At 43.1% G+C, this 25952-nt stretch overlaps 1 protein-coding gene across 2 annotated transcripts in view; it reads right to left on the bottom strand.

Annotated features, from left to right (window-relative positions):
- Positions 1-25952, bottom strand: part of SGPP2 (sphingosine-1-phosphate phosphatase 2) — a 105283-nt gene that overhangs the window by 56931 nt on the left and 22400 nt on the right. For both annotated transcript variants that reach the window (XM_045559228.1, XM_045559227.1), the window contains exon 2: positions 5777-5935. In XM_045559228.1, coding sequence (XP_045415184.1) covers positions 5777-5935 — 159 coding nt within the window. The remainder of the gene's footprint in view (positions 1-5776; positions 5936-25952) is intronic.

Raw genomic sequence — 25952 nt, forward strand, 5'->3', positions numbered from 1 at the left:
TGTAATGAAGACTCATGACCATATCACAAGCTTCCTCTAGCTGCGTCCTCTCATTTTATAGCCAGGGAAACTGCAGGCCAGAATCATGAAGTGCCTTGAACAAGGTTTCCCTGCTAGGATTACAGTCTAGGTCTCTTGACGTTCCAGAACCTGGCCCATGGCTCTGGGGCCCCAATTAATTGTCCATCCTCACCCCTAACACAGCTGTTTGGACCAAGTCCAGCCAAGCTATGGACTGGCTGGCAATGGATGGAATAGTGTAACTGGGCTACCTAATGAGCTACATCGGGCTGTCTTAGAAATCTGAACTAAAAGACATTTGAGAAAATTACCAGCCAACAAGACAGCTGAATTGTAGCAGACAAACTACACAATAGCTTCAGTTCCTGTGAGGTTCTGGTGCTCGGACTCCTGATAACCTTGCAACAAATCCCCCCTTTGCTGAATTAGTTTAAGTGAGTCTCTCTTTCTGGAAACTAAAAACGCTAACTATATAACATCAGCCTGGCGATCCTTTCATGGTATTACAGGACCATAAACCTCTGACCAAACCTCAAAGCTGCTGATGTAGGTAGAAGCAACCACTCCTCTTCCCCCACCGATACTTCTTGTTTCCTATCAGGGACATAATTAAAAGCCATGAATTATTAGGAGAGAGATTAACCCTGCCTAGACACTCTCAGGACCAGGGCCTTCGGGACATAATCAGAAACACTCTAATGAATCATTTGTCTATGATAAAGACTCACTTAAAAATAACCACACATATGTTAGAAAGGAGGGGGAAATATCTTTTGATGTATAAATTTTTTAATTTTTTTTACAAAGAGAAAAAAAAAGGCAAGGAAAAACTGAAACACAATTTTTAACTTTATTGGAGTTCAGGAAGCATGAACCAGATCTTCTAAGAGCTGGTCACCTCCGACTGAGTAAGCTATTTTATGGCCAGCGAAACTACAAGCCAGAAACACTAAGTACCTGAAGACCAAAGTCTCAAATTCAATTGCCTTAAAAGGACCAGGGAGGTCACAAAGATAAGACAACAGGGAGTGGTTAGGTCTGTGCCTAAACTAAAGGACTGCTCAGTATGAAAGCATTCAAATTCTAATTTAGATGAGATTGAGATTGGGCACTTTTAGGGTGGTATGGCCATAGACACAAATTCCATGTTAAAGGATTTTCCTAGTTCACTACTGATGATATTATAAAGTTATATACCATTTCTCAAAGTCTTAAACTTCTAAAAATCTTATATATGGACACATTGCCTTTGATACATGGAAAATTCTTTATCTTTCTGGGTTAACAACTGATGGAAATAAAAAAAATTAAAGCCCCTTTTAAAAACATACTCAAAATGCAGAATGACAATTGGCAAGAACACAAATGGTTAACAAAATTATGAACTGAAATACAATTTTTTCATTGGTTAAATTAGTAGTGATTTAAAAATGAAAACACACAAAGCTTAGGAAGAGAAGTCAGAATGATACCAAACAATAGTTGTAAGAAAATAATTTAGTAACATGTATCACCAGCCTCAACAATTCTATCAATCCTATGTGTCAGGAAAAGGTTTGCTGTCTTAGGAATATGCCTATAATTTCTTAGCAGATAATGTAATATCATTTCATTTCGGTTGCTCAAGACAAAGTTCAAAGACTAATTTGTGGCTCACCTTTGAACCAGCTGACTACATTTAACTTTAGTCTGGGCTTTATTCCCCTAATTTTGATTTTTATCTACTTATTCCCCCCCCCCTTTTTTTTTACATCTCATCATTAATGCCATGAAATATCTGTGAAAAGCAGCAGAATATAAATAAGTAAAACATCATAAGAACAGAGAACATGAGGCTTGCAGCCCTCAAGAATCAGTTGTGGTATCAGTATTTGCATTGCTATTTTACAAAATGGGGAATAACTTTATTTAGCAAAAAGTGAGACTTTGCTTCATGTTACAAAGCTGAACACCATCTAATTTCAGTGAAATTGCCTTTTTTTCCCCAAGATGCAGCAAGATAACTTTAAAGCTTTTATTTTTTTGATAGGGCTGTCACCATGCCAAAGTGAAGGTCAGGAGATTAGATAACCACTCCACTGGAAAATGGCTCATCTTGTAAAACACTATCCACACTATCTCTCGATGAGCATTCTTATCAGATAACCCATTCACTGGCTCGTCTGTCCTAATGTCTGAGATTCTTCTGAGCCCAAATATAGGTTAAAACCTTGATACAAGACAGAAGAGAGAAATAATGCCTTGATGGAAGTCCTTCAGCTAATTGAACAAAAGCTTATCTAAATTTTCTGGGATAAAATACCTTTGGCTTGCCAAGAAAGGTAGAGTCTACTTAAGTAGAATATAGGGTTAATAAATGCCATCAGGGCAAAGCTGAAACACAACTGAAACAAATATGCAATAGAAGAGAACTTTGGGCAAGTCATTTTAATGCTTAAAGCCCCAGTTTTAACATCTTAAAAAAAAATTGACAGTGAATCTCTTCATGCCACTTGACTGTGTTCTTAATGACAGCTCTCTCTGGCAGAGGAGGCCCCAGGGGCAGCATCAAATTCACTTGCTGCTTCATCCAGTGGGTTCTGAGCAAGTTACTTAGCTTTCCTATATTTTAGTTTCATGATCTATTCAATGGGCTGGTAATGTTAACAATTACGACACAGGATTGCTGGCAAGACTAAAGAGGTAGGTATGTAAAGCAGTATTACAGTGCATGGCATGGATACTAAATGCGCAACATGTGATATGGCTTATTAATGTCTGATGTGTTACTATCTCAATCTATAAAATGATACTAACCCATTGTTATGAAGCTCAAATGAGATAATGGACAGAGATGCCAATAAAAGCAATAAAAGATGTACAACAGAGAGGAGGAATAATCATGATTGTGAAGAGAGAGCAGTTAATATAACCATGAATTCTGCTAAGCTACTTCGGACAGTGTGAATCACCGCTAACATAATAAATGATTTTTAAAAGCAATAAAACTTGTTGGCTCTTCATCTAATAACAACAGTTGGATTGATATAAAATTTGACAAGAGGTTTGGCACTCCTGAACGCAGCTGCCTTTCAGTGAATTTTAGGTAAGATAAGATGTTTAGCGCTGCCCCTTATGTAATTAACATTTCTTGATCTCCACCCCTTCAAGAGGCAGCCACTCATTTAGGGGTCCCCCTTAGAGAAAAAAGGCTGCCTCGGCAGGAAGCTGATTGCCCTGGCTGGCCCCAGTAGGAGAACTGCACCCTGCTCCACCCCACTTCCCCTCTCAAGCCCCAACCCCACCAGGAATTTCCTGACCTTTCATCCACCTTCAGCACTGGAGCCAAACCAAACAGCTCTTGTTATTGTCTCTGCAGCCCAGCAGAGAGCAGCCCCCATCCCAACACACACACGCACACACACACACACACACACGCACACATGCAAGCACATGCATGAACACACAAGAGCACTCCTACATCTCCCTCGGCCTCTCCCTTCCCAGGAATGGCTTCCGCTGTCTCCACCAAGAACTCCGCAGGAAGGTGCACACCACCTCACCCCTCCCACGCTGCCCTTGCACATACAGCTGCCCACCCAGAGTTAACTATGGAACTCTGAGCATGGATGCCTTGCGGACCAGGCCATGTACCCATTTAAAAAAAACAGGTAACAGGCCACCAAACCTCAGGACAAACTGCAGACTCATCTGTTACTCTTTCCTTTCTCAGGCAAAGATTTTATTTGCACACTCTCTGACAAAAAGCAGGCACGTTAAGCACTTTGAAATGAGGAGTCCAAAGGATAAAATACAACAATGACAATCAGAGTCCAAAGGATAAAATACAACAATGACAATCAGAGTCCCCTACCCACATCCTTCTATCAAGTCTAAAGGTCTTCCCAGCTCCTCAGGAAAAGTCTTCCACCCTCACTGGGGGAAACCAATGCCCTTGAGCTGACCAGACACATTGTAAGATATTCCTGGGTTATTAAACGTACTTCACATCATCTGCCCCACTCAACCACCATTAAGGCTTTGGGATTTTAAAAATATATATGTCTCCTAGAAAATAAATGACAGAGGGACAGAAACTCGAGCACCATGGGCCTTTCATGGATTTTCAAATCTTAAGAACAGAAAGAAACCTTCCGCCATGCTGGCCTCAGAAAGGGAGGGGGACAATGGGACTGACATTCCCTTTCTGATCCGCAAGATGCCTATGCTTTTGCAGATTCTAGGTTTCAGAAGAGGGCTACAGGGAGACAGGGATGGGAAATTAAAAAATCGTTGGTAGTTTTAGAGAAAAAAGGATAAAAGAGTCAGAAGGAATTGGGGGTCAAATAATCCTAACCACAAGCTTCAGCAGTCTTTTAGACTAGAGGCTTCAAACCGAGCCCATACATTTGGACTTCAAGGAGTCTTTGTTCAGTTGGCATATGATGTTTTTAAAATGTAAACCTACATTTAAAAACCGGGAGATTTCACATGAAAACAGGGAGATCTGGCAACTCTGGGCCCATTTTTCTCACTGCAGTCACAGGCACAGCCATGGGGCAGCTGCTTCCTTGCACCTCCAGACGGCCACTCTGCAAATGATTTGCACAGACACCCCCTCCCCACCCAGGACGTCACTGTTTTATTTCTCTCCCCTGCCCTTGAGGACATTTGAGTTTATTGCTTCCAAACAAGTCTGCTCTAACTTGTTCTACAAATGAGAAAAATAAAACCCAGTGTGGGGGTCACTTAATGATCACACAGCTTCACTTTTATACCCAACCAAGCACTCCTGAACCTCTAGTGCAGACTTCTGAGTCAGGGAAACGGTCTTGTCCCTGAAGCACCCCCCTGCCAGCTAAACAATCTTTGACTTTAGAACTGATTGATCTTCAAGACTTCTTCCCTGTCATGGACTAGTCATTACATGTTATCACACTCCAATAGCGACTTGTAGAGTCCTCCTACTATGCCAGGCCCTGAGCTCTGTGCACGTTCTAGATATCTTCGTGGTGGTTCTGGGGATGCACATTATTGACAACATTTCACAAACGAGGCAGGTAGGGCTCTGGACAAGAGTACACAGATATGGCTGAATCGCACTTGAACGCAGGCCTATCTGATACAAACCTGTATGTGTGCAGTGTGCCTTTCTGCCTTGCAAATATCCACCATCTCCCCCAATTAAACAACAACAACAAAAACCGAACTCATTTGGCCCTGAACAAAGTTAAATGATAGGATCACCAACAAAAGAGGCGAAAGGGGCTCCACCTGTCTACCTGGGAGTGTCATCAGGTATTTGTGTATTTGCAGCTGCCCCCACTCACTAGAAGTTTACTTATGGAAGGTTCTTTGCCTTGTATTTTAGTCTCTTCAATATATATAGAGTAGTTGCTTAATACTGCTTGGAATTATTACTCAACAGCTTCTGGTTTTAGTTTCTGATCAAGTTTTACTAAAATGGGCCCCTTGGGAGGGTGCGTTGTATACTCCTTTACAGGTTTTTAGAACGGCCCTTTCTTGTCTGTTCATCACTTCTTTCCTCTCCTAGTTTGGTTTACCCATGGGAAGGTATACAAAGTACATGAAATTATAAGTTTGTTTAGGCTTTACAAACAAGTTGTGTTTGTAGCTTTTTAATTTTTCCGAAGTAAATCAGACACCAAATCCAACTCTAAGTGGTTAAAAAAACAAAGAACATATGCACCAAGGACTTGAATACCAAAGCGGGTAGTTGCCTTAGTAGTGGTTAAAAAGTAATAACTGTACTTACCACCCAAATGATGATCAGCCTTCTGGATAGAAAAGGATCAATATTCCAGTGAGTGAATGGAAGAAATGTTATGTAGAACACTTCTTGACCCAAAGTGGCTGAGAATCTGAATAAGTAATAGTAGAAATAATTCTTCACAATGTACTTCTGTACATAAGCCTAAAAGACAAAAGTTTGAAGATTCTATGAGTTCATTCAACATGTCACTATGGAGCAAGTTTTAAAAACTTTCCATCTAAAACTCATAGGTCTTCATTGCCAAGGCAATTCCTCCTTTCTCATCCTTTTTTTTTTTTTTTTTTTTGAGACAGGATCTCACCAGGGCTTGAGTGCAGTGGCATCATCACAGCTCACTGCCGCCTCAAACTCCTGGGCTCCAGCAATCCTCTTGCCTCAGCCTCCTGAGTAGCTGGGATTACAGGTTTGTGCCACCACGCCCAGCTAATTTTTCTATTTTTTACAGAGATAGGGTCTCTGTATGTTGCTCAGGCTGGTCTCAAACTTCTGGCCTTAAGCGATCCTCCCGCCTCAGCCTCCGAAAGTGCTAGGATTACAGGTGTGTGCCACTATGCCTGGCATAAAAAATAGAATTTTAATGCTACTTAAAGTAGTCATAAACTTTATAAGAAGAAAATCAAAGTAAAATGCCAACATTTCAAATGGGGAAGAAAAGAGGCAGTACTGTTAGAGGGCAATTTGGTCAAGACTTGGTTAGTCTGGATTTCTGTTTCATTCTAAACAAAGTCTGAGGTTTTTGAATCCTGGGGGATTTCAGAGAACAAGTTATATGTGCTTATTCTGTAAATATTCATTCCGCACCTATGACAACCAGCACCTGTGCTGGCTGCTAGCATCTGCAGCAGAGCCAGGTGGGATGCTCTGTGTAAGGAGCTCTTACTCTGGGGGGAGGGAGAGGGCACCAAGGAGTATGGTTTGGGGAATAAATTTTTAAAAGGACCAGTATGATGTCTGAGGCCTTAAAAAAGGCTTAGAGTACTTTTATACTTGAGGAATAAAAAAAGATGACCGTGGAAACTGCAAGGATATAATTGTACTTGACACTGTTGGCTGTCTGCCAACCATGCATTCTTCCCTTTTTCCTCCCTAAGAGGTTCCAAATTTTATTCCAGCATCTCTACCTCCCCTACAGAGCCCTGTGACTCAGGGGAAGTCAACACTTTCCTCCGCTCCAGTAGTGGATCTGGATTCATCTAAAGGAGTCATGGTAAGGACAAGAATTCAGCCCCAAGCCATGCAGGGCACAGACTACCCTTGAGACAGTTGCTGGTCACAGACAGAGCACATGTTGTGAACTAAAAAGGGGTCTCTCATTAGAGATAAACTTGACTTCTAAATGAATTCAAATGGGAGAGAATGGCAATAGATCCATCCTAAGTAGGAAACACAGTAATGCACAAAATGAATTAGATAAGGAAGTATACAGTTTCTCCTCTCTGCTGAGATGTTATGGCTGGATCTGCTAAACAAGGACAAGGGACTGCGACAAATAAATGACAAATGCCTCTCTCTAGAGCAGAACCAAGAGCTACCTGATGTCAGAACTGATCTCTGCAGGTTCTGTTGTATAAATAGACATCCAACAGGCCTGACCTTGAGGCAAACGCTATAAAGAGTCCCTCCTTACATAAAGGTCAGTTATTTCAACCCACCAGCTGCCAGGTACACCTGGTAATCTGTCCTGCTTTGGAGCTTTACAAGGAGATATTTTGCCAAACTTTAGCAAGGGCTTAATCTCTCCCTGGTGTCATTTCATGGTACCCAAGTGTTATATGACATTATAAATACTCAGTGACAATCATTTCCCCTACTCTAGAGATTTACCTGAGATCAAGTTCCATATCTTAATCCTAGCAAACAATTGAAAAGAGCATCAAGGATGACAGCAAACTGCTTCAGTGCTACATATTTCCAATTAATATTGTTAGACATTTTTTCAATAATCTCTCAGAAATTCTCTTCCTCGGGGGAGAGCTAAATATTCTCCAAATCTTCTTAGGAACAGAAGAACCAAAGGTGAAATTTAAAATGTGAACATATATAGAGGACAACCAAAGGATTTCTTAGATAACTTCTCTGTATACCTGATTACATAGCTTGAGAGCCAATATTTACCTCCAAATTCCTGGGGATTAGATACAACTTAAATAAAGCAGTAAGTTCTTGTCTCTTCAGAACAAGAATCTGAGTTTCCCTTGCAGGACATCTTAGCGTGTATGACTTCAATCTATCTTCATATTAGCAAGAATTTCAGTTCTGGTGCATGAGTTAGTCCCATTGGGAATAATTAGGGAAAGAAGAAATGGGTTAGAAATAGAAGTGGCAGGTAAAGTGGAAGGGCAGAGAGCAGAAAGGCAAAATCTGAGAGAAAGGAAACCAAGTCCCAGAAATCTACTTCTGCATTTCAAACTGGCCATGAACAAGGGGCTTATGGCCCAGGCTTTGGGGCAGCATCTCTAGGGCACCCACTCAGGGGGCAGGGGTTAGCAAGTAATCTTTCAGACAAAAGTCAGGGAAGCATTGAACTGCTAGGTGGGTGAAGAGCCACTCATAGATATAAAACGCTTAGTATGCATATCATCTGTCACACAGCCAAATGATGAAGTGTTTGGTAAACAAGGGATGATGAAATGAAAATTACCCAGGTATCCATTATTACTAACTGCAAAATGTCATTGATATTCTCATTCATATATCTTATGTATTAATATTTTCCTGAAAGTTAAAAAAAATTTTTTTTCATGGGGTCCCTTGTGATCTCAGTCCCCCAACCCCACCTTCCTTTTTTGGTCATGAGTTTTCAAGTGCACATGTTCCTACAATGGGGTTTTCAATAATTCAACCTTTCAGTTGCAGAAAAGCTGCTCTACTTTGCCGAGATCAGAGTATTCTGTGTTCTCTGCAAGGCTGCTTTCAATGTATAGACAAATGAGGAAAGAGAGGGAGGCACGCAGATTGACTGCATGGTGGAAGATAAAGAATACCGAGAACGTGTGACTTCTCCACTCAGCTCTGCCACAAACACCTGAACAGTGTTTTGTTTTCCAAGCACACACTGAGGAGTCCTATATGCAAAGTAAATAAACCCAGATCAGCGCCACTGGACATAATAAGGGCTGATTCCGATGGCAGAGGAGCAAATGCCCAGCAGACTTGGCAGCTGGCCCAGATTCTGAGCTTTGAAAGGAGAAATACAAGAAATAGCTTTTAGCCAAAACAATGTGTGACCTTGGGGAAGTCAATTTGCCTTTCTGAACCTCAACGGCCGCAACAGCAAAGAATGCAGAGTACGGAGCAGGATTAGTTCAGTTGCTTTTTACGGTACAAAAATTTTTCTCAGTGAGGGAAAGGCCCATTAAATAAAGTGTTTCCCCAGGCTTACCATATGAAATAAGATTAAAAGTGTGTACTAATTGGCTGAAAGTGAAGAAGGACCCAGTGAACCACTATCTCAACAACCCCTCCCCAAGTCCTTCTCTGGAACACCCCACAGAGCAGAGCAGTTCAGTGACCAGTTTGAAAACCACTGACCTTAACCTCTTCCAGACCCCAGTTATCACCGTCCTGTAATTAACTTCTGGCCTTGAGCACACAGGCTACACATATTCCAAGCTGGAGTTCTTTAAAGGATTTGATAAACCATAGACCAATGTCATTGACAAGGTCATCTTTCTTGCCTCCATTTTTTTCAAATCAGAGCTGTACATGTAAGTTTTCTTCCAAAGGACAAGCCTGAGATACTCCACTATCTCCACAAAGCCTTCCACAAAGCCAGAAGGCATTCGTATCCGGAGGATGGTAATCTGCAACTCGAAGCGATCCACTCTAATTAGAAGCAGTAGAAAGAGCTCATTTCTGGGGCTGAGAGAGATCAAATCCATACAGGGTACAACTCAGTCTTATTTAAAAATGATGTTAAGATCCAAAGCTCTTTTACAGAACACACCAAGCAGCAGCGTTCCCTTCACAGAGGCCTTGCATTTGAAGTTTTATAGACTGACATGAGAAGGAAGCAAATGCATACAGAAGGCGCTCACCTGGAGAGCAGGGGAGCGGGAGGGCCACAGACCCTGCATCTCAGACAGAATGCAGGCTACCTGCACTTACCATCTGCATAATTTTACATAGATTACCTGATCTCCCTGAGCTTCAATTCCTCATCTGCAAGTGGGAATAGTAATGGCACATACCACATAGAGACATTGGTGGTTTAAATGAGAGAGTGTTGACGGCACGTGCAAGGTACTTACATTAGAGCCGACAAAGAAATTTCTCAGCAAGTCTTAGCTTTTGGCTATGATGATGATGATGATGATGATGGTGGTGGTGGTGGTGGTAGCAGCAGAGGCAGTGAGGAATTCTGGAAAGCACTTCTTGATTCTAATATGCAATCACCTGGGAATTTTATTACTATGCAGACTTTAATGCAGTCAACCTGGGGCAGGGCTGAGCGTTCTAAGGTGTTCCCAGGTGATGCTGATGCTGCCGGCCCATGGACCACACTTTGAGTAGCTTGGGAATTAAGGACAGGTGAAGCGTTGTTAAACACAAAAGTAAGGCTCTCAGATTTAATCCTCAGTATTAGAGAATGCCTCAACTAGAATTAAAAGAGCATGATAACATGATAAAAGTGACAGATAAAAATGCTGGTAACAAGCCAGAGGGGAACAGTTAGCAAATTCTGCAGAGGATCCTGCTTCAGTCCCAATGCAGGAACTGAGCCCAGGCAAACAGCTGGACCATCGAAAGTCCCAAAGGGAAGAGCACACGAGAGACATGCCCCACTGAAATAGCAGCCTGACCACAAGACCAACTGTTTATGCAGAAAGAAATAAGTCAGCAAGCTTCTTGCCTTGATCCAAGAGGGGTTTACATAAATTCCAGGATGACACATCCAAAGTTAGTTAAGAAGGAGTCACAAAGTTTGAAAAGCATGCTTAACCTCCTAGACCATCACAATACCAAACACCAAAAAGGGCTTTTTGGCTTCCTTAAACCTAAAAAGGGCTTTTTTCACACTGCTGTCAGAATCCTGGCTTAGAAACAAGTTTCTCAGACCTCCGCAGGGAACATTTGCCATAATGTTCTCTGAAAATAAAAACTAAGAGGAGAGTATCCCATTAAGATCAATGGTTTTGGTTTTTGGAAGTTCTAAACATTTTTTTTTTTTTAACTCAACCTGGCTGGGAAATTCTTTGTCATTTCTAGCTACATCTGCAATAATATACATTCAACCTAAATAGGCCTGCACACTCCTTCTTAACAGCTCCTGAGGACTGACTCATGGCCACAGGCTCGCCCAAGATCATTCTCAAGGTAGGCAACGTCTTCAGGTGCTCGGGATTGTGGGAGGAGACGGAATATCAGCCTATGGTCTCCAGATTGATAGCCATTTATGGAGACCAGGGCCTCCTTGGAAAAATTCCTTCCAAGGTCAGAGTGGTGTTCACAAAGGGAAGAGATTAAGAACTAAAACTCTCCATAGTCTTGTTCACTGACTCTCATGCTCTGTGTACACTCAGACAGAAATTCTGGTTGATAGCCTAGAGAATGGGAAGGGCAAATCTAAGGAATATGATGACTCTTCAATAGAAGCCATACTTTGCAAGGTTTTGGTCCTGCTACCTCTTTCTGAAAGACTATGCTTTGGTGGCAAGCCGTGATACACTGCAGAGATGGAATAGTTGTCAGATAAACACTCTCTCCAAGCCCTTATAAGACACCAACTAGCATGTTAACACACCAGGTGCAAACCCAGCAATGCCCAAAATTGTTTAAAAAATTGAAAACAGCAAATCTTTTCCAAACAGAATATGTCTACATAGACCATTCGTTCACTGCTCACACTTCAGTGACAGGAGGCTGACAATAAGCAAGACTATTTCACTTAGCACTAAGTACTCTAGTGAAATGAAGGCAGGAGAATGTGCTACAAAGTGATATATATGTGTTAGGGGATCCTGTCCAAGGAGGAGCCACGTCAGTTGAACCCTGGATGAAGAGAGGACTTGGTTCTGCTGGGGTCTGCAGTGAGAGACACACTTAGTAAACGGCCCAGAGCAGGACACAGCTGCATGTGCTGGAACGTGGCAGGTGTGGGAGAAAGACAGTTGGCGTCAGAGCAGAAGCTAGACCACGCCAAGGTGTGAGGGTGAGGCTGGAAGCAATTGTAAGCCACGGGGGAGGGGGGCTTTAAATAGGAGCAAGACTTGCTCTACTCTAGGGGGACTAAAACAAATTTTGGCTTAGAAATAGTGGGGTGAAGCCCTGCTTTAATTCTTTTGGCTTTTGATTTCTTAAACTTAGTGGGGAAACATCATTAATGAACAGTGCTGAACTTAAAAAGCCACTGGGGCAGAGTCACATCGCTTCTACCACGAGGGAGACATGGTATCCTGAATTCACAAATCTATTTGCTAATATGCTCCCATCACTTTTAATTACTCCTATTTTTTTTAAGTTTAGGGAATCAAGACTTTCCCTATAAAGTAAATTAAATGATGATTACTTAGGAAGCCTAAGAATGATTGACAGTGTCCCTTGAAGGGGAAAACAGAAGGAAGAAGAAAGTGCAATGGTTTCTTCTTTCACCTTCAAGTCCAGATAGAATTACAAGTTGGGTGATCTAACCGATGTCTGCAGAGTGCTTGGGTGATTAAAATTTCAGGATGGCCAGACCGAAAGTCAATAAAATGGAAGGACAACTTCGAGTAAGAGGGCCTGAAGGAGAACTGCACACGAATCTCTTTCACCTGCTTAGCTGGCATTTGTTGGGATCCCTCAGCTGTGTTCAAGAACGTGAGGGAGGTCTGAGGGGACTGAGGCCAAGGTGGCTTTTATTAATATTTACAGCAGAGACTTAGTCGTAGCCTTTTATACAATTTGAGCCCTGTTTTCCTCTTGAAAACCTGCCAGGTTTTAGCTCATCCTCTGAACATATATCTCCTCTTTCTTTTCCTCAAGGGCCAGCTATCGCATCGGAAAAGGTTGAACCAGTACCGCAAATTGAGAAATCCCTGAAATCGTGAGACAGTGACCCACGGTGGCAACATGCCCCTCCACCTGAATCTAGAAACGGGTCTTGCAGCTGGACAAAACACTGCCTCATCATCACTTTTAAAACCCTGCACTTGCAACACACTGTTTGCTGAGGAAGAAAATGTAGGAACGGGATAGGGCGAGGGTTAGAAGTGAGCCGTCCGTCTGGATAGAACAGCAATTTCAGCCGTCATTTCAGAGACCAGAAAGCGTGAGCCTCTGTTAGAGAATTTCTTCCACAGACAGTAAGAGCAACAGGAATCGACACAAAGAGCAGAAATAACCATTGCCATTTTTTTAAAGGAGGTGGGAGAACCAGCTTCCCTTTAAATAATCAAAATATCTTAAGAACTTAACCGTTTTTCAAAACATTTTGGATCCACTAAAACCTGAAACACATTGTGCTGAACATTCTTCCATTTAATTGTTAAGCCCTTGTGTGTTCAGGGGAATTCGGGGGGCAGATGTTTCTGATTCTCTTGTATTAACTTATCAAAATGACATTTGGAAGAGCTATATGATGTTCAAGAAGGAGTCTTATAAACTTGGGTTCACTAGTTTTAATCCAGGAATCCCCCAACCCCCCACCCCAACATACACACATAGAATTCAGAACTTGGGAGGGTTGACTCAGTGTCTTCTAATCCGGGAGCGTTCCTAATTCCCTCCCCAAACCATTTTCTAAAGCTTTAAAAGGCACCAGCAAAATGTAAGAAAGTTATTCGGGCACATATATGGTTTTCTTCTTGATAATTTTTTATGTACAAAGATTTTAAAAGCAAACATTTAAATCAGATAAAAACAAAACTCAAGTCTCATTAGCTTGTCATTGAAATCAAGGAGGATTTATCCAAGCACTTTCCTGCTTCTCTATTTGGGGTAAAGGGCCACAAAATTTGGAGCTTGGGATTTTCTTTATCCAAGACGATCATTTTAAGTAGGTGTGTGTGTAGATGGCAAAGGAGGATGACGTGAAAAGGTACGTCCTCCCTCCCCATTTCTTCAATCCAGCCCTTCACTTTCCAGAGCTCTGGAACCCAAGATGGTGACAACAGCACTTGGGAATGGTTTTCCTTTCTTGATCCGTCTCAGTGCCTGGGGTGAATGTCCAGATGTGCTAGTGGATACCTGCGGTCAGGCAGGGATGGCACAGACCAAAGTGGGACATGATGAAGGCGGGAGGACATTTTGCCAAGAGGGTCTCGCTCTCTCCACGCTCCTCCTGAGCCTTGTCTATTCAAAAACTTCGAGACGTTCCATCAATTTCTGTCACATTTTCAAACCGTAGTTCCCCACTGGAAGGCTATCTCTGAGAAAGTTTAAAGCCATTTGTCGCAAAAATAAAGTCAGGAAAAGCTTTGAAAATGTGTGTACACACATAAAAGAACATTAAGAAGAAAACCATGCTGGGTGGGAACAATGGTCCTCCCCAACCTGCCCGTCCCTGACACTCTGATTTCTTTGTGCCCTGGAAAGTTTTTTTTTTTTTTTTTTGCTTAATTTTTTTGAGTTAAAGTTTTGGATTTTTTTTTTATATATCACTTAGGGGTGGTTTTTTTTTTCCCCTGATTATCTGATTAGTACTTATTTTTTTCCTGATTAACACATTTTCCTTCAGAACATTGGAAGTTTAAAAACTATATAAAGATAAAATCAAAATTGCCCATTGCCCCACCCCTCAGACTCAACCCCTTTGAATGTCCCCACTGGTCTTTTTCCCATGCGTAAATGTGAATGCCTGTGGCGGTAAGTATTTTAACAGCATTGTGATTGCACTGAATCTTACATTTTGAAGTATTTCCCTAAGTCCCCAAATGTCATTTTAGATGATTTTGGTTGAGCTTAACTTTTCAACTTTTTAGCTCCATGTTTGCTGTGTTCCACCTTCTCACTCACCTGTTCTCACAGCAGATCCAAAAGCTGCCTGAGCCTGCCCGAGGGCAGATGCCCACGTGAGCATGAATCTTATCACCCTTTCTAACCAGCTCCCTGCCCATGTCTGCTGGGGCACACAGAGGCACCCACAGGCCTCTCTCTCTACCTCACTCATTCCTTGACCTGACCAAATAAACATCCACACTGATGTTTTCCTGCAACCAGCTGCTTGAATTTCTTGGACTAGCCGATGCTTGCTTGTTTTGTTTTCCAGGATCTAAGGTCTCCCTGCCATGTTTTTCAAAAGCTTTGGGGATACACTTTAACGCCTCCCAAGGGCAACAGCTCAGAGACACGCTGCTGAGGAAATAAAGAATGACCTGGAGGCAGGCATGGCCCATGACAATTGCTATGCTGGGGTGGAGGGATGGTCCCCTGTGCCATCTCGCATAGGTAAAACCAAGTCCTTTATGGTTGGAAGTCCTGGGGATTTGTTCATGAACCACAGCCTGCCTTTGTCTGCATCAGCCAGCTCTGGCTGAGATAAACAGATACGAACAGAACCGGAGGGGATCTTGAGGTTGGTACCACCTTTGGGCTCAATGTTAGACCTGCTGGCAACTCTGGGGAAATTTGAACTTCCTCACTTGCGTGGTGGGTATAACACCAGCTTCCTTATCGAGGTATGCAGAAAATGAAATGCAGTCACTTATGTAAACCACATCATACCATATCGGACACACAGAGTGTGCTCAATAAATGGTAGTTGTATTTGCATTGCTTTATTAACAATGTAAATATTAATAATAATAAAATATCAGAAGAATGTCCCATTAAAGTAGAATACAGGGGAGAGAAAGAAGGAATTAATAAAAAGATTTTTAAAAATACATCATAGGGGAGGAGGCAAGTCATTCATCTGGGAAGGATGACCCAAATTTTGCCAGAAAGAGGAAGGAAAGAGGGACATTCCAGTGAAGGAGCAGCAGGAAGAGAGGCATGGAAGCTGCAAGGCACAGTGTTCCAGGCGTAGTGCATGGCCCAGGATAGTGTAGCCTGAGTATAAGGTATTTGTAAACAGAGTTGTAGGCAGCGAGGCTGAAAGTAGAGCCCAGAGCCAGCAGGAAGGGCCCTGGCAGTTGTAATAAGTTTGGGCTTCACACATGGGTAACGGGGAGCCCCTGAAAGTGCTTCAGCCAGGAAATGATGTGATCAGAGATGTGCTACTTCAAATGGCTACCACTGTACTCATATTCTTATCCTTCCTCAGTGATTTTGCATCTTTTTCAGAAGCAAATTTGCCTTAATGAGAAGTCGCAGACATGCTGCCGCACGCCCATGAGCCTCAGCCACTGAGGCCGTGTCCTCAGAGGGTTTTACACACAACTTGGCCTCCGCCACCCATAGCCCAGCAGGCCCATCTGGGCCTCCCCGTGCTCCCATTTCACGTCTGAAATAACATCTGGGGGCTCAGGAGTCTCTGTGGGCCATCCTGGAAGATGAATAAAGCTTGGTTTCTATGTTTGGCCTTGGCTTTGCCATGTGGCATCTGATGATACAGTTATTTAGCAAGAAACCACAGAAACAAAAACAATTTGATGAAACCCAGGGAAAGTGAGTCCTCCTTCCACGGATGGCAACCCAATGCCACAGGCTGTGCGACGACCCACCCTGAATAGACCCGGAGGCCCTGGGTTTTAACCAAGCTCCATCACCGAGTGCCGCGTGCTTCGGATTCCTCCTCTGTACACAGGGACTGCGGTTCCTAGACCCAAGGAAACAAAACTCGTTGAAAATATCAAAGTGTGGAAAGTGTGGTTATCATTTCTTTTCACAGGAATTTCCAGAAAGAGCTGTGTGACCAGAAATGATGACCCTGCTGCGTCAGAGATGGGCAGAGAGACGTGGTTTTGCAGCTTTGATAAGGAAGGGAACCAGACCAAGGTAAACAACCTGCGGTATCTCTGCTTACACAGGGATGACAGGATCAGGAAGAGCGTGGATTTGAAGGCCAGAGGGAGAGAGAGAATGCCTGGGGTCCTCACAGCCCTCGTTTCAGAATGGTTGACAGAGTTCTGTGGACACAGACCCCTACCTACTGCCCAAGTCTCTCTCTTTCACAGACACACACACACACACACACCCCACACTCCTCCCCCCTGTTTTGTATTCTGTAATAAGAACCTGCCATACTAAACCAGTTATAAATCTCCGGTCCTGAGACACTGTCTGAAATGGAGGCTGCTCTGGTCAAAATAATGACGTCAGCATCATCTGTGTCCTTGTCCTTTTAAGTGTGACCTCCAGACCAGCAGCATGGGCATCACTTGTCAGAAATTCAGCATCTCCAGCCCTAACCCAGACCTGCAGAATCACTGGGAATTTTAATTAGGTTCTCTGGGTGATTCTCCCGCACGTTTAAGTTTGAGAAGATTAAAGTTTGAGAAGCACCGATCTACATCTACCGAGAAAAGAAAATATTTGAATGTACTGAGATTTTATTATTCCCTCTGGGCCTATTTGATATGCACACATGGGTAGGGAAACTACTTACAAGCACGAACGCACTCAGTGAGGAACAGGCAAATATTCAGAGGCAGAAAGTAGATGAATGGCTGCCTAGCCCTGGGGGTGATGTGGGGAGAAAGGGAGTGACTGCCAATGGACATGGGTTTCTTTTGGGGGTTGAAATGTTCTAAAATTCATTGTGGTGATGGTTGCGTAACTCTGTGAATATACCAAAAAGTCATTTCAGCAGGCGAATTACGTGGTCTGTGAACTCTGTCTCAATAAAGCTCGAAAAAAAGGAAAAGCACTCAGCAGCCTTGGAAATACCAAACTGAAGACTCCTGACTGTAGCAGAGACCACCTGTATGTCCAGATCTTAAGGGATAACTCTAATAAGCGATGCCCTGTTGTCCCAGCTTGGTGAGGTTCCATAAAGCGAACGTTAGGGACCAGAGTTTCTTTCAGCCAAGAGGCACTAAATCGTCACTGGCTCCTAAAACAGAAACGATTCAGCACTGCCCCTAGACCCAGGCAGGTGCGGTGCGTGTCCAGACACCCAACTCTGATGCTCCTCCAGCCACGTTCTGCCCCACAAAGCAAGAGAAGATGCCCAGTCTTCCAGATCATTCTTTAGGCATCTGCAGTTCCAGCAGTTCCTACCCAAGTACCCGAGCCCACGTCCCATGCCTACACAGGTCTGTGCCCCAGGTCTGTCCTCCCCGGGATGGATGACGACACAACATCCCGGCTGAGGATGGCTGTTTGTGGGAACGCAGAACTCAGGCAGAGCCTTTGCACAGTCCCGAATAAGCAGCAGGCTGCCTCCCTCACTTTGCCATGTTTCAGTGGTGAACGCCACGCAGTCGGGGAATTCTAAATTTGAGCCTAACTTTGCAGGTCACATGAAGATATAGACATCAAAGTACGACGTCAAACATTATTATTCAATGGTTAGCTTAATAAATAACTTTTAAAACATTTTGACCTATGGAATCTCAGTCTACATGTGTGCCCTTGCCTTAAAACTTTGAGGTCTACCTGATTGTTTTTTCCTTCTAAGTTTGTCAAGCAATAAGTGAGTATTTTTGGTCTTCCCTTCAACATGCTGTTTTATAAGTAAATATTAATTATGCATTAAAGGCCATCTCATCTTTTCATAACTTCATACATAATAAATACCAAAGATTTATTTTTTGTTCCAAAACAATATAGGAAGTTGTAGAACAAGGAGCATCTTAAATACGTTTGCTTTCGTATATGCCTCATATTTGCAAAACATGGTAGTTAAAAACATAATAAAACAGGAAGTGAAAAATGCTGAAAAAAACCACTGAATAGTTTACAATATTAATAAAGTTTAAGGCTCCTCTTTGGGCTACTTTTCTTCTTCTGAAGGAGCAAATCTTTTAGGGGAAAAATGCAAGCCTCGGGAGAATTTTTTTCTTTTTTTTTAATAACAGAAACAGCTTAAATGGAACTTGGGGAGGGGGGACTTAATGAGTTGAACCATGAGAGTTTAAAGCGTCTCTCATGGCTCTTTGATTCTTCTTAACTAAGAGTTTGGTGACAATCCCAGAAGGGGTGATTTTGTTCTTGTTGTCATGTGTCAACCCAAAACTGGAGCAGGAGGAACAACCTTACTTTACTGCCCTCCCAGAATATTCTGCTTTGGGAATTGTGTTTATTCATTGTGAGTTGAGAAGCTGAGGCCAAGCTCACAACTTCCCTTTGCTTCCCTTGAGCGCACAGATGTCACCCATGCCTGGTGCCAGCTGCGTTGACACCCACTCACATATATCCTACCCCAGAAGACACTCAGAACATGCTACCCCATCCCTTATGCCTCTTGTCATCTGGATTCCTTGTGGGAACTCTCCAGCTTTTTCTTTGTAGTGAGGATTAGGTTTAAATACAACCAATTGTACAGCACATGCTTCAGAATTTCAATCATTTTAGACACTGCGGAGGTAGTGGAGATGGGGAAAATGATCTCAGATAAGACTATGAATTTGTAAATTGTCATAGAGCCATGCTGTTCAATATGGTAGCCATATGTGGCTATTTTTAGATTTAATTAAATAAAAAATCTAGCTCCTGGATTGTACTTGACACATTTCAAGTGCTTAACAGCCACATGCGTGGTGGCTACCAATTTGGACAGCACAATGTACAAGCCATCCACCATCACAGAAAAGTTCTATTGGACGTGCTGAATGCAAGAGTCTGAATGTTGTTTCTGTAATCTCAGTCAAGTCTTCTTTTACTCACTCTGGCATTGGTACTATGATTTCTTAAACCATCACGTATTTGCAACTTAAAGCAACTTATTCTTAAATCCTAGACGTAGATAATAGTGATAGTTGCACAGCTTTGTGAATACACTAAAAACCACTGAGTTGTACATTTTAAATGGGTAAACTTTATAAATTATACCGCAATTTTTAAAATAAAGCCTAATTGGTCAAATATCAAGGAATGATGTTATAACCGCCTTGTCAAGTATCATATAGAGCAGCCAAGATGGTCTTACGTGAATGTGAATTGGAGAGAACTGATTTATTTTTAAAAACAAACAACCCCATCCTCCCATGGCTCCCAACTGCACTCAGAATAAAGTCCCAATGCATGGCCACGGTCAAAGGCTGAGCTCTGAGCTCCACTCATCTCTCCCACCTCCTTTGTTATGTTCCAGCCACTCTGGCCTTACAGTACGACCTCTTACTCGAGCATGTCCGGCATATTCCAGCCTTGTGGCTTTGTCCTGAGCATGTTCTCCTCCTGGCTGGCTCCTTCTCATCTGAGATGATGTCCCCTCAAATGTCTCCACCCTCAGAGATGCCTTCCCTGGCTGCAACCTTTGTAGCTCCCCGGCAGGGCCTTATCTTCTTCATAGTTTGTAGCCCACCGGAAGTTCCCTTACTCCTGTACCTGCTAGTTTGTCTGAACCGGACCACAAGCTCCTGGACAGCAGGGACCTCAACCACCTTGTTCCTGCAGAATTCCTGGCACCCAGCACAATGACTGCTGTTCTGCCCACCACACAGTAAGCATCCAGTAAACATTTGTTGGATGAACAGAGAAACAAAGGGTGAGCCCACCATCAGCACACATTCTGCTTGGAAAATAGCCACCAAGGGGTTCTTGATGACCACCCGGGAGCTTTGGAAAGTACACACGCCTAGACTGCACGCCCAGAGTCTGATTTCCTACATCTGGAGCGAGGCCTAAATTGGTCTGTTTTCTAATAAGCTCTGCTGTTTAGTCCCATTGCCTCATTTTCTGAGGGGGTAACGAGGCTCAGACCTGCCTGAGTTTTTAGCCAGTCAAGCAAGAAGCCTGGCTGTCAAGTCCAAGAAGCTCAGCTACCCAGGAACAAGTCTACGTGTGCTTTGGATCCTCCACTGCAGAGATCTCCATGGCGCATTAAGGAAAACCTAGGGTTTTCGAACCGCGGGTCTGGAAAGACCTTTCATAACAGGCCACTTTAAAATTAATCACAAAATAGAGTCATGTTATGCCTGAACTCCCTCCTTCCTCTTCCAAGTTCTCCTAGTATCGAGGTTTCCACCTCAGCAGAGAGCTGTAGCACATTTCACAGTGGATGGTTTTCTCCAGAGTTTTAACCCTGATAGAAAGGTACAAAACACTGGACAGTGACAATGGGAAGCGGACCCACCAAGAGCCACCTGGGTTTTATCTTCCCTTATTTATTTATTTAGAAAGATAAAATCTCCCAGGTTCTCCTCTCTTTACCTTTAGATGCTGGCAGGTTAAAGAGAAAATTTTCTGATTTGTATTGGCAAAAAAGACATGAAGTAAAAATGGTCTCATTTCTAAAGGTTTTGAAAGAACCTCCTTGTTACAGAGGAAAATTCAATGGTAATTGTTAACAAAAGAAAAGGATCACAAAATGCATCTGTACTTTCTTCCAAAACCACCCTTATCAAAAGAGGCAGGTCAGGACCACGGTTGGTTAAGAACCTGGGTCTCAATCCTTGCTCTACCATCTGCTAGCTGTGTGGCCCTGGACAAGTGAGTTAATCTCTCTGTGTTTCCTCACCTATAGAGAATATAATACCGTTGACCCTTAGTGGTACTGACCCCTGTGCAGTCAAAAGTCAATGTATAACTTCTGACTCCCCCAAAACTTAGCTATTAATGGCCTAGCTTTGACCAGAAGCCTTACTGACAACACAAGTAGTCAATTCACACATATTTTAATATGCTATATACTATATTCTTACAATAAACTAGAGAAAAGAAAATGTTATTGAGAAAATCATGAGGAAGAGAAAAATATCTTTACTATTCGTTAAGTAGAAGTGGATCATTATAAAGGTCTTCATTCTTGTCTTCGCGTTAAGTAGAAGGAAGAGGAGAAAAAGTTTGTCTTGCTGTCTCAGGGGTGGCAGAGGCAGAAGAAAATCTGCACATAAGTGGCTCTGCACAGTTCAAGCCTGTGTTGTTCAAGGGTCAACTGTATCTACCTTACATAGCTGTGAAAATTGAATGTATCAATGTATGTGAAGCCTTTAGACTGTGCCTGACGTATATAGAAAGTTCCGAGTGGCCAGTTGTGGTGGCTCACACCTATAATCCCAGCCCTTTGGGAGGCTAAGGCAGGAGGATCTCTTGAGACCAGAAGTTCAAGACCAAACTGGGCAACACAGTGAGACCCTGTCTCTACAAAAAATTAAAAAATTAGTCAGGCATGGTGGTGGCTGAGGCAAGAGGATCACTTGAGCCCAGGAGTTTGAGGATACAGTGAGCTATGAGCATACCACTGCACTCCAGCCTGGGTGACAGAATGAAACCCTGTCTCTAAAAAAAGTTAAAAATAATTGATTAAAAAAGAAAGTTTTTGACATTAATGTAAGTTGTTGATGTTAATGATAATGATGATTACTTCACCCTGCAAGACATTAAACAACTGCAAGGCAACAGGTTTCCATGTATCTCTGCTACCACGCTCAGTGAACAGGAAAATATATCTTTTAAACTTACATATTATTTTTTCCCTCCCTTTCCTTCCTTCCATTCATTTAAGAGTTTGATATTTACCCTCCTTTACTTTTAAAGCCCTTGTAAAGCCGTCAGTGTGCAAACTAAGGCAAAAAGCTAAGAGGCTGCAGGAAAGCACAGCAAGCACCAGGTTCTGCACCCTCAGAGGAGAGGCGTGTTGGCCATGTCTGGAGAGGGCTGTGGCTCACAAGACAGCCCAGGCTCGGCTCGTCAGCCCTTCAGGCATCTCTTCTGCCATTTCTCAGTCAGCCACACAACGTGTAGGGTATGGGCTCTTCGGGCACATCAAAATAATTCTTTACACACTTATTAGACTAGACAAAGAGGCAGCTGGAGAGTGTCATGCGTGGTCACAAGTTCTCTAAATGATTAAGATGACTTTCAAAGTATTCATCATCAGTGGGGTGAGGAGCAGATTATACTTTTTAGGTCACATGAAGGAAATAAGCTAATAATTTTTCAGGTCACTTTTCCTTTTTCAAAATATCCCCCAGATGATTGATTTCATAGATACTTTGAAAATTATTTTTGGGAAGTTTTGTTTTAGTGGGGAGTTTTGTTAAGTCTCTGGTTACGGCTCGCCCCTCCTTCTCTCTTCTCTTTAGTATGGTTTTAATTCATTTGCTACTTCTCATTGAAAGTGAAGAAATGGGGGAAGGGGTGTTAGAGTTCCAATTAATTAAGAGAATAGAACACATTATGCATTTGGTCAAATCATCCTCTCTATATCATGAAGAAATTACACAAAGGGCATAATATTTATAAATCAATATGGAGTAATCATTAAATGGTTAAAAAGAAGAGAAGAAAAAGAAACCTGTTACCCTATTCATTCAGGGAGCTCTCGGAACTGGAGAAATCCTTTTGTCAGAGTTTGAGTTCTAGAATGCATGGAAAAGCCAAGAGAAAAGGGAGGTTCTTCTCATGCCTTTCTCCTCAAACATGACAAAGGCTTGGCATGGGCCCGGGCCTCCTCCAGGAGTTAGGCTGGGGGTAGCAGGGAGACATGGCATTAGAGAGAACCTCCCCTATCAGGAGTCCTGCCAGCCTCATCTCCCCAATACACTTTTTTGTTTAAGAGAATGCACCACCAGTGAGCAATTTGAGTCCAACTGAATCATCGTAGTTGCAGAACCCAGATGAGACTGAACTCTCCCTGCCTTTGGAGTGGGAAATCTGCCTGCCTGCCTGCAGATAATTACTTTAGCCTCAGCTATGCTTGGTTGACTCCAGACTAACGATATTTATAGAAAATGGTAGGCTATAACTAAGTGAAAGAAAAGAGAAAAGAAGAGAAGGATGCTGATTCTTTGAGGAGTTTCCACAAATGCCCGTGCTGCTGTGAACAGAGCTGCAAGGTTAAAGCCGTTAGTCCTGGGAAGGGCGGACACGAAGCTGCCTGGTACAGAGGAGAGAGGGTGTTACTCAGGCAATCGCTGATGTCATCTTCATCTGCCAGGCGTGGTTTGCTGGTAAACACAGTGGGGGGCTGGAACAACAGGCGCGTGCCCTCCTTGTCTTGGAAGAGGCAGAAGTGTACAATGCTGCAGGAAAGAACACAGTCTACATTTTGTATTCTTAGTTTTCTTAAGTGGATGATTAGATTGAAGCATATGGAATTGACAGTATTTATTTTTGACGCAGAAGATGTCAATTTCTTATGTTCCAACTCATAAATTCTTCATTTTAAAAGAGGAATTCTGCCACCTCAACTCCATGTCTGCAGTTGAAAAGATGCTCATCCCTCTCCTGGCTGACGGGGCTAGTGTGCCCAAGTGACCTCACAGACCGGAGGTCACAAACGAACACCCCACACACAGAATTATGACCCCCAGATCTACACTCACTGTGGCATGCACACAATTTTAAAAAATGAGTTGCCAGAATTTTTAAAACTCCCCAGATTTCATAGCCCTCTTGAAAATCAGTTTGGCAACAGTGTGCATTCCCACGGGACTTGCAATAGGAACCAGCTGATGTGAGTAACGGCTGCAGCCTTAAGAATGGGGCGCGTGTTCTCATGTTCATCAAAGTCATAGACCTCTGACCATTTTAATTTTTTGTCTGGCCCGGGTGGGCTTTCAGTCCTAGCTTACCTAAATAAATTTGTGTGTGTCCTCACCCAGAATGGCAAAGCCTGCAATCCAAGTGTCAAAAGTGGATGATATTCTGACATGTTAACTGGGAACCCTCTTTCCCTCTCTACATAGCGGTCTCCCCCTCCCTGGTCTTTCAGAGAAGGTTCATGTGGTTACAAGGACCATATGGGTAGAGAGGGAGGGGACAAGACAGAAAGCACAGTTGGGAGGCAGCGTCTGTAGCAATCTCACAAACAAGAACATGTTTTCAAAATCTCCACAGCCGGGAATTCTGCAACCTCTCTCTGTAATCCAGTCCTAATGCAGAGCAACCTTCACGGTCAGGAGATTCTGCCATAAATAACCCAAATCCTTCATGCAGCTTAAACCTATTTCCTCTTACTCGATGCTCACTGGCGATGGGGAACAGCTGGTCACCGTTCTCTGCACCAAGTTCTTTGTCAACTGGATGATTGGATTCTGGCTCTGGACTGCTGTCATAATTAGGAGTCTGACCGTTTCCATATTGCGCTGTCTGCAAAAGCATGTAAAACGGGGAGATAAAATTTTGAGCGTGCTGTGCTTCAGAAATGTGCCATCAGGGGAACACAGTCCCTTGTCATGTCACCAGGCTGTTCACAATTAATAAACTTGTGAATGTGAGCTTTCTGCATGGAAAAACAACAACACTAGCTCCGCAACGTGAGCATAACATCAGATAATGCAAAGAGTCTCTAAATGCCACCAACAAAAACAACACACCAAGGTAGCATTTATTAAGTGCTGCCTGTGCTTCCATTATCTGCATAATCTCCCGTGCTCTTCACAACACCACACTAGGAATTATAATTAGTCCCACTTTCAGGTGAGGGAACTCAGTCCCACAGGGGCTAACTTGCCCGTGTTTACACACCAATGAATAGGAGAGAAGTGTTTAAACCCAAGCAGTTAGACTCCAGAGCCTGTGCTCTCTCAGCCAGCCCTCCATCCCGCACATGAACCAGGGGCTGGTGCATCCACGCAGCTCACGACACGGTGGAATACAGTCTTTTTATTTCAACAGCCACACTTGGCCAGGAGAGACCAAGTCGTCATGCTAAAAATCAGATGTGGTGCTCCTGACTTAGTGCACAGATAAAATTCAAAAGAGCTTTCTGTCACTGAGATCGAATTCTTCTCGCAGAGTCCTGCAAGAGACCTCGGGTCTCCACTTAGATGTAGACACTAAATGGTCCCCCAGTTCCCAGCTGTATGATGTCCTCCCAAGTGTGTGCTTCAGAGTCCAACCTGGATCAGAAGCTAAATCCCACCTGGTCACTTTGGATACCGGCCTGTCCGCCTCAGTGTCTTTGACAGTAACATGGTGAGAGTGGAAGCTGCTTCTTGGTGTTGGAGGTACAACTCTCCCCGCCCCCTATCCCTGCGTCTAGCTGTAAGTTTCCTTACTGTATTTATTTCTACCTGACATTCCTTGTTGTTTACTTCTCTTCGGTTTTTTTTTGTTTTGGTTTTGCCTCCTTCACCGGACTGTAAGGTCAGTAGCGAAGGGGCTTTGTCTGTTTTACTCACCACTGTATCCTCAGTGCCTAGCTCAAGGCCTGGCAGACAGTAAGCACTCAATAAGTATTTGTAGGATG

Source organism: Lemur catta, chromosome 8, assembly GCF_020740605.2.
Source record: "Lemur catta isolate mLemCat1 chromosome 8, mLemCat1.pri, whole genome shotgun sequence".
NCBI lineage: Eukaryota > Metazoa > Chordata > Mammalia > Primates > Lemuridae > Lemur > Lemur catta.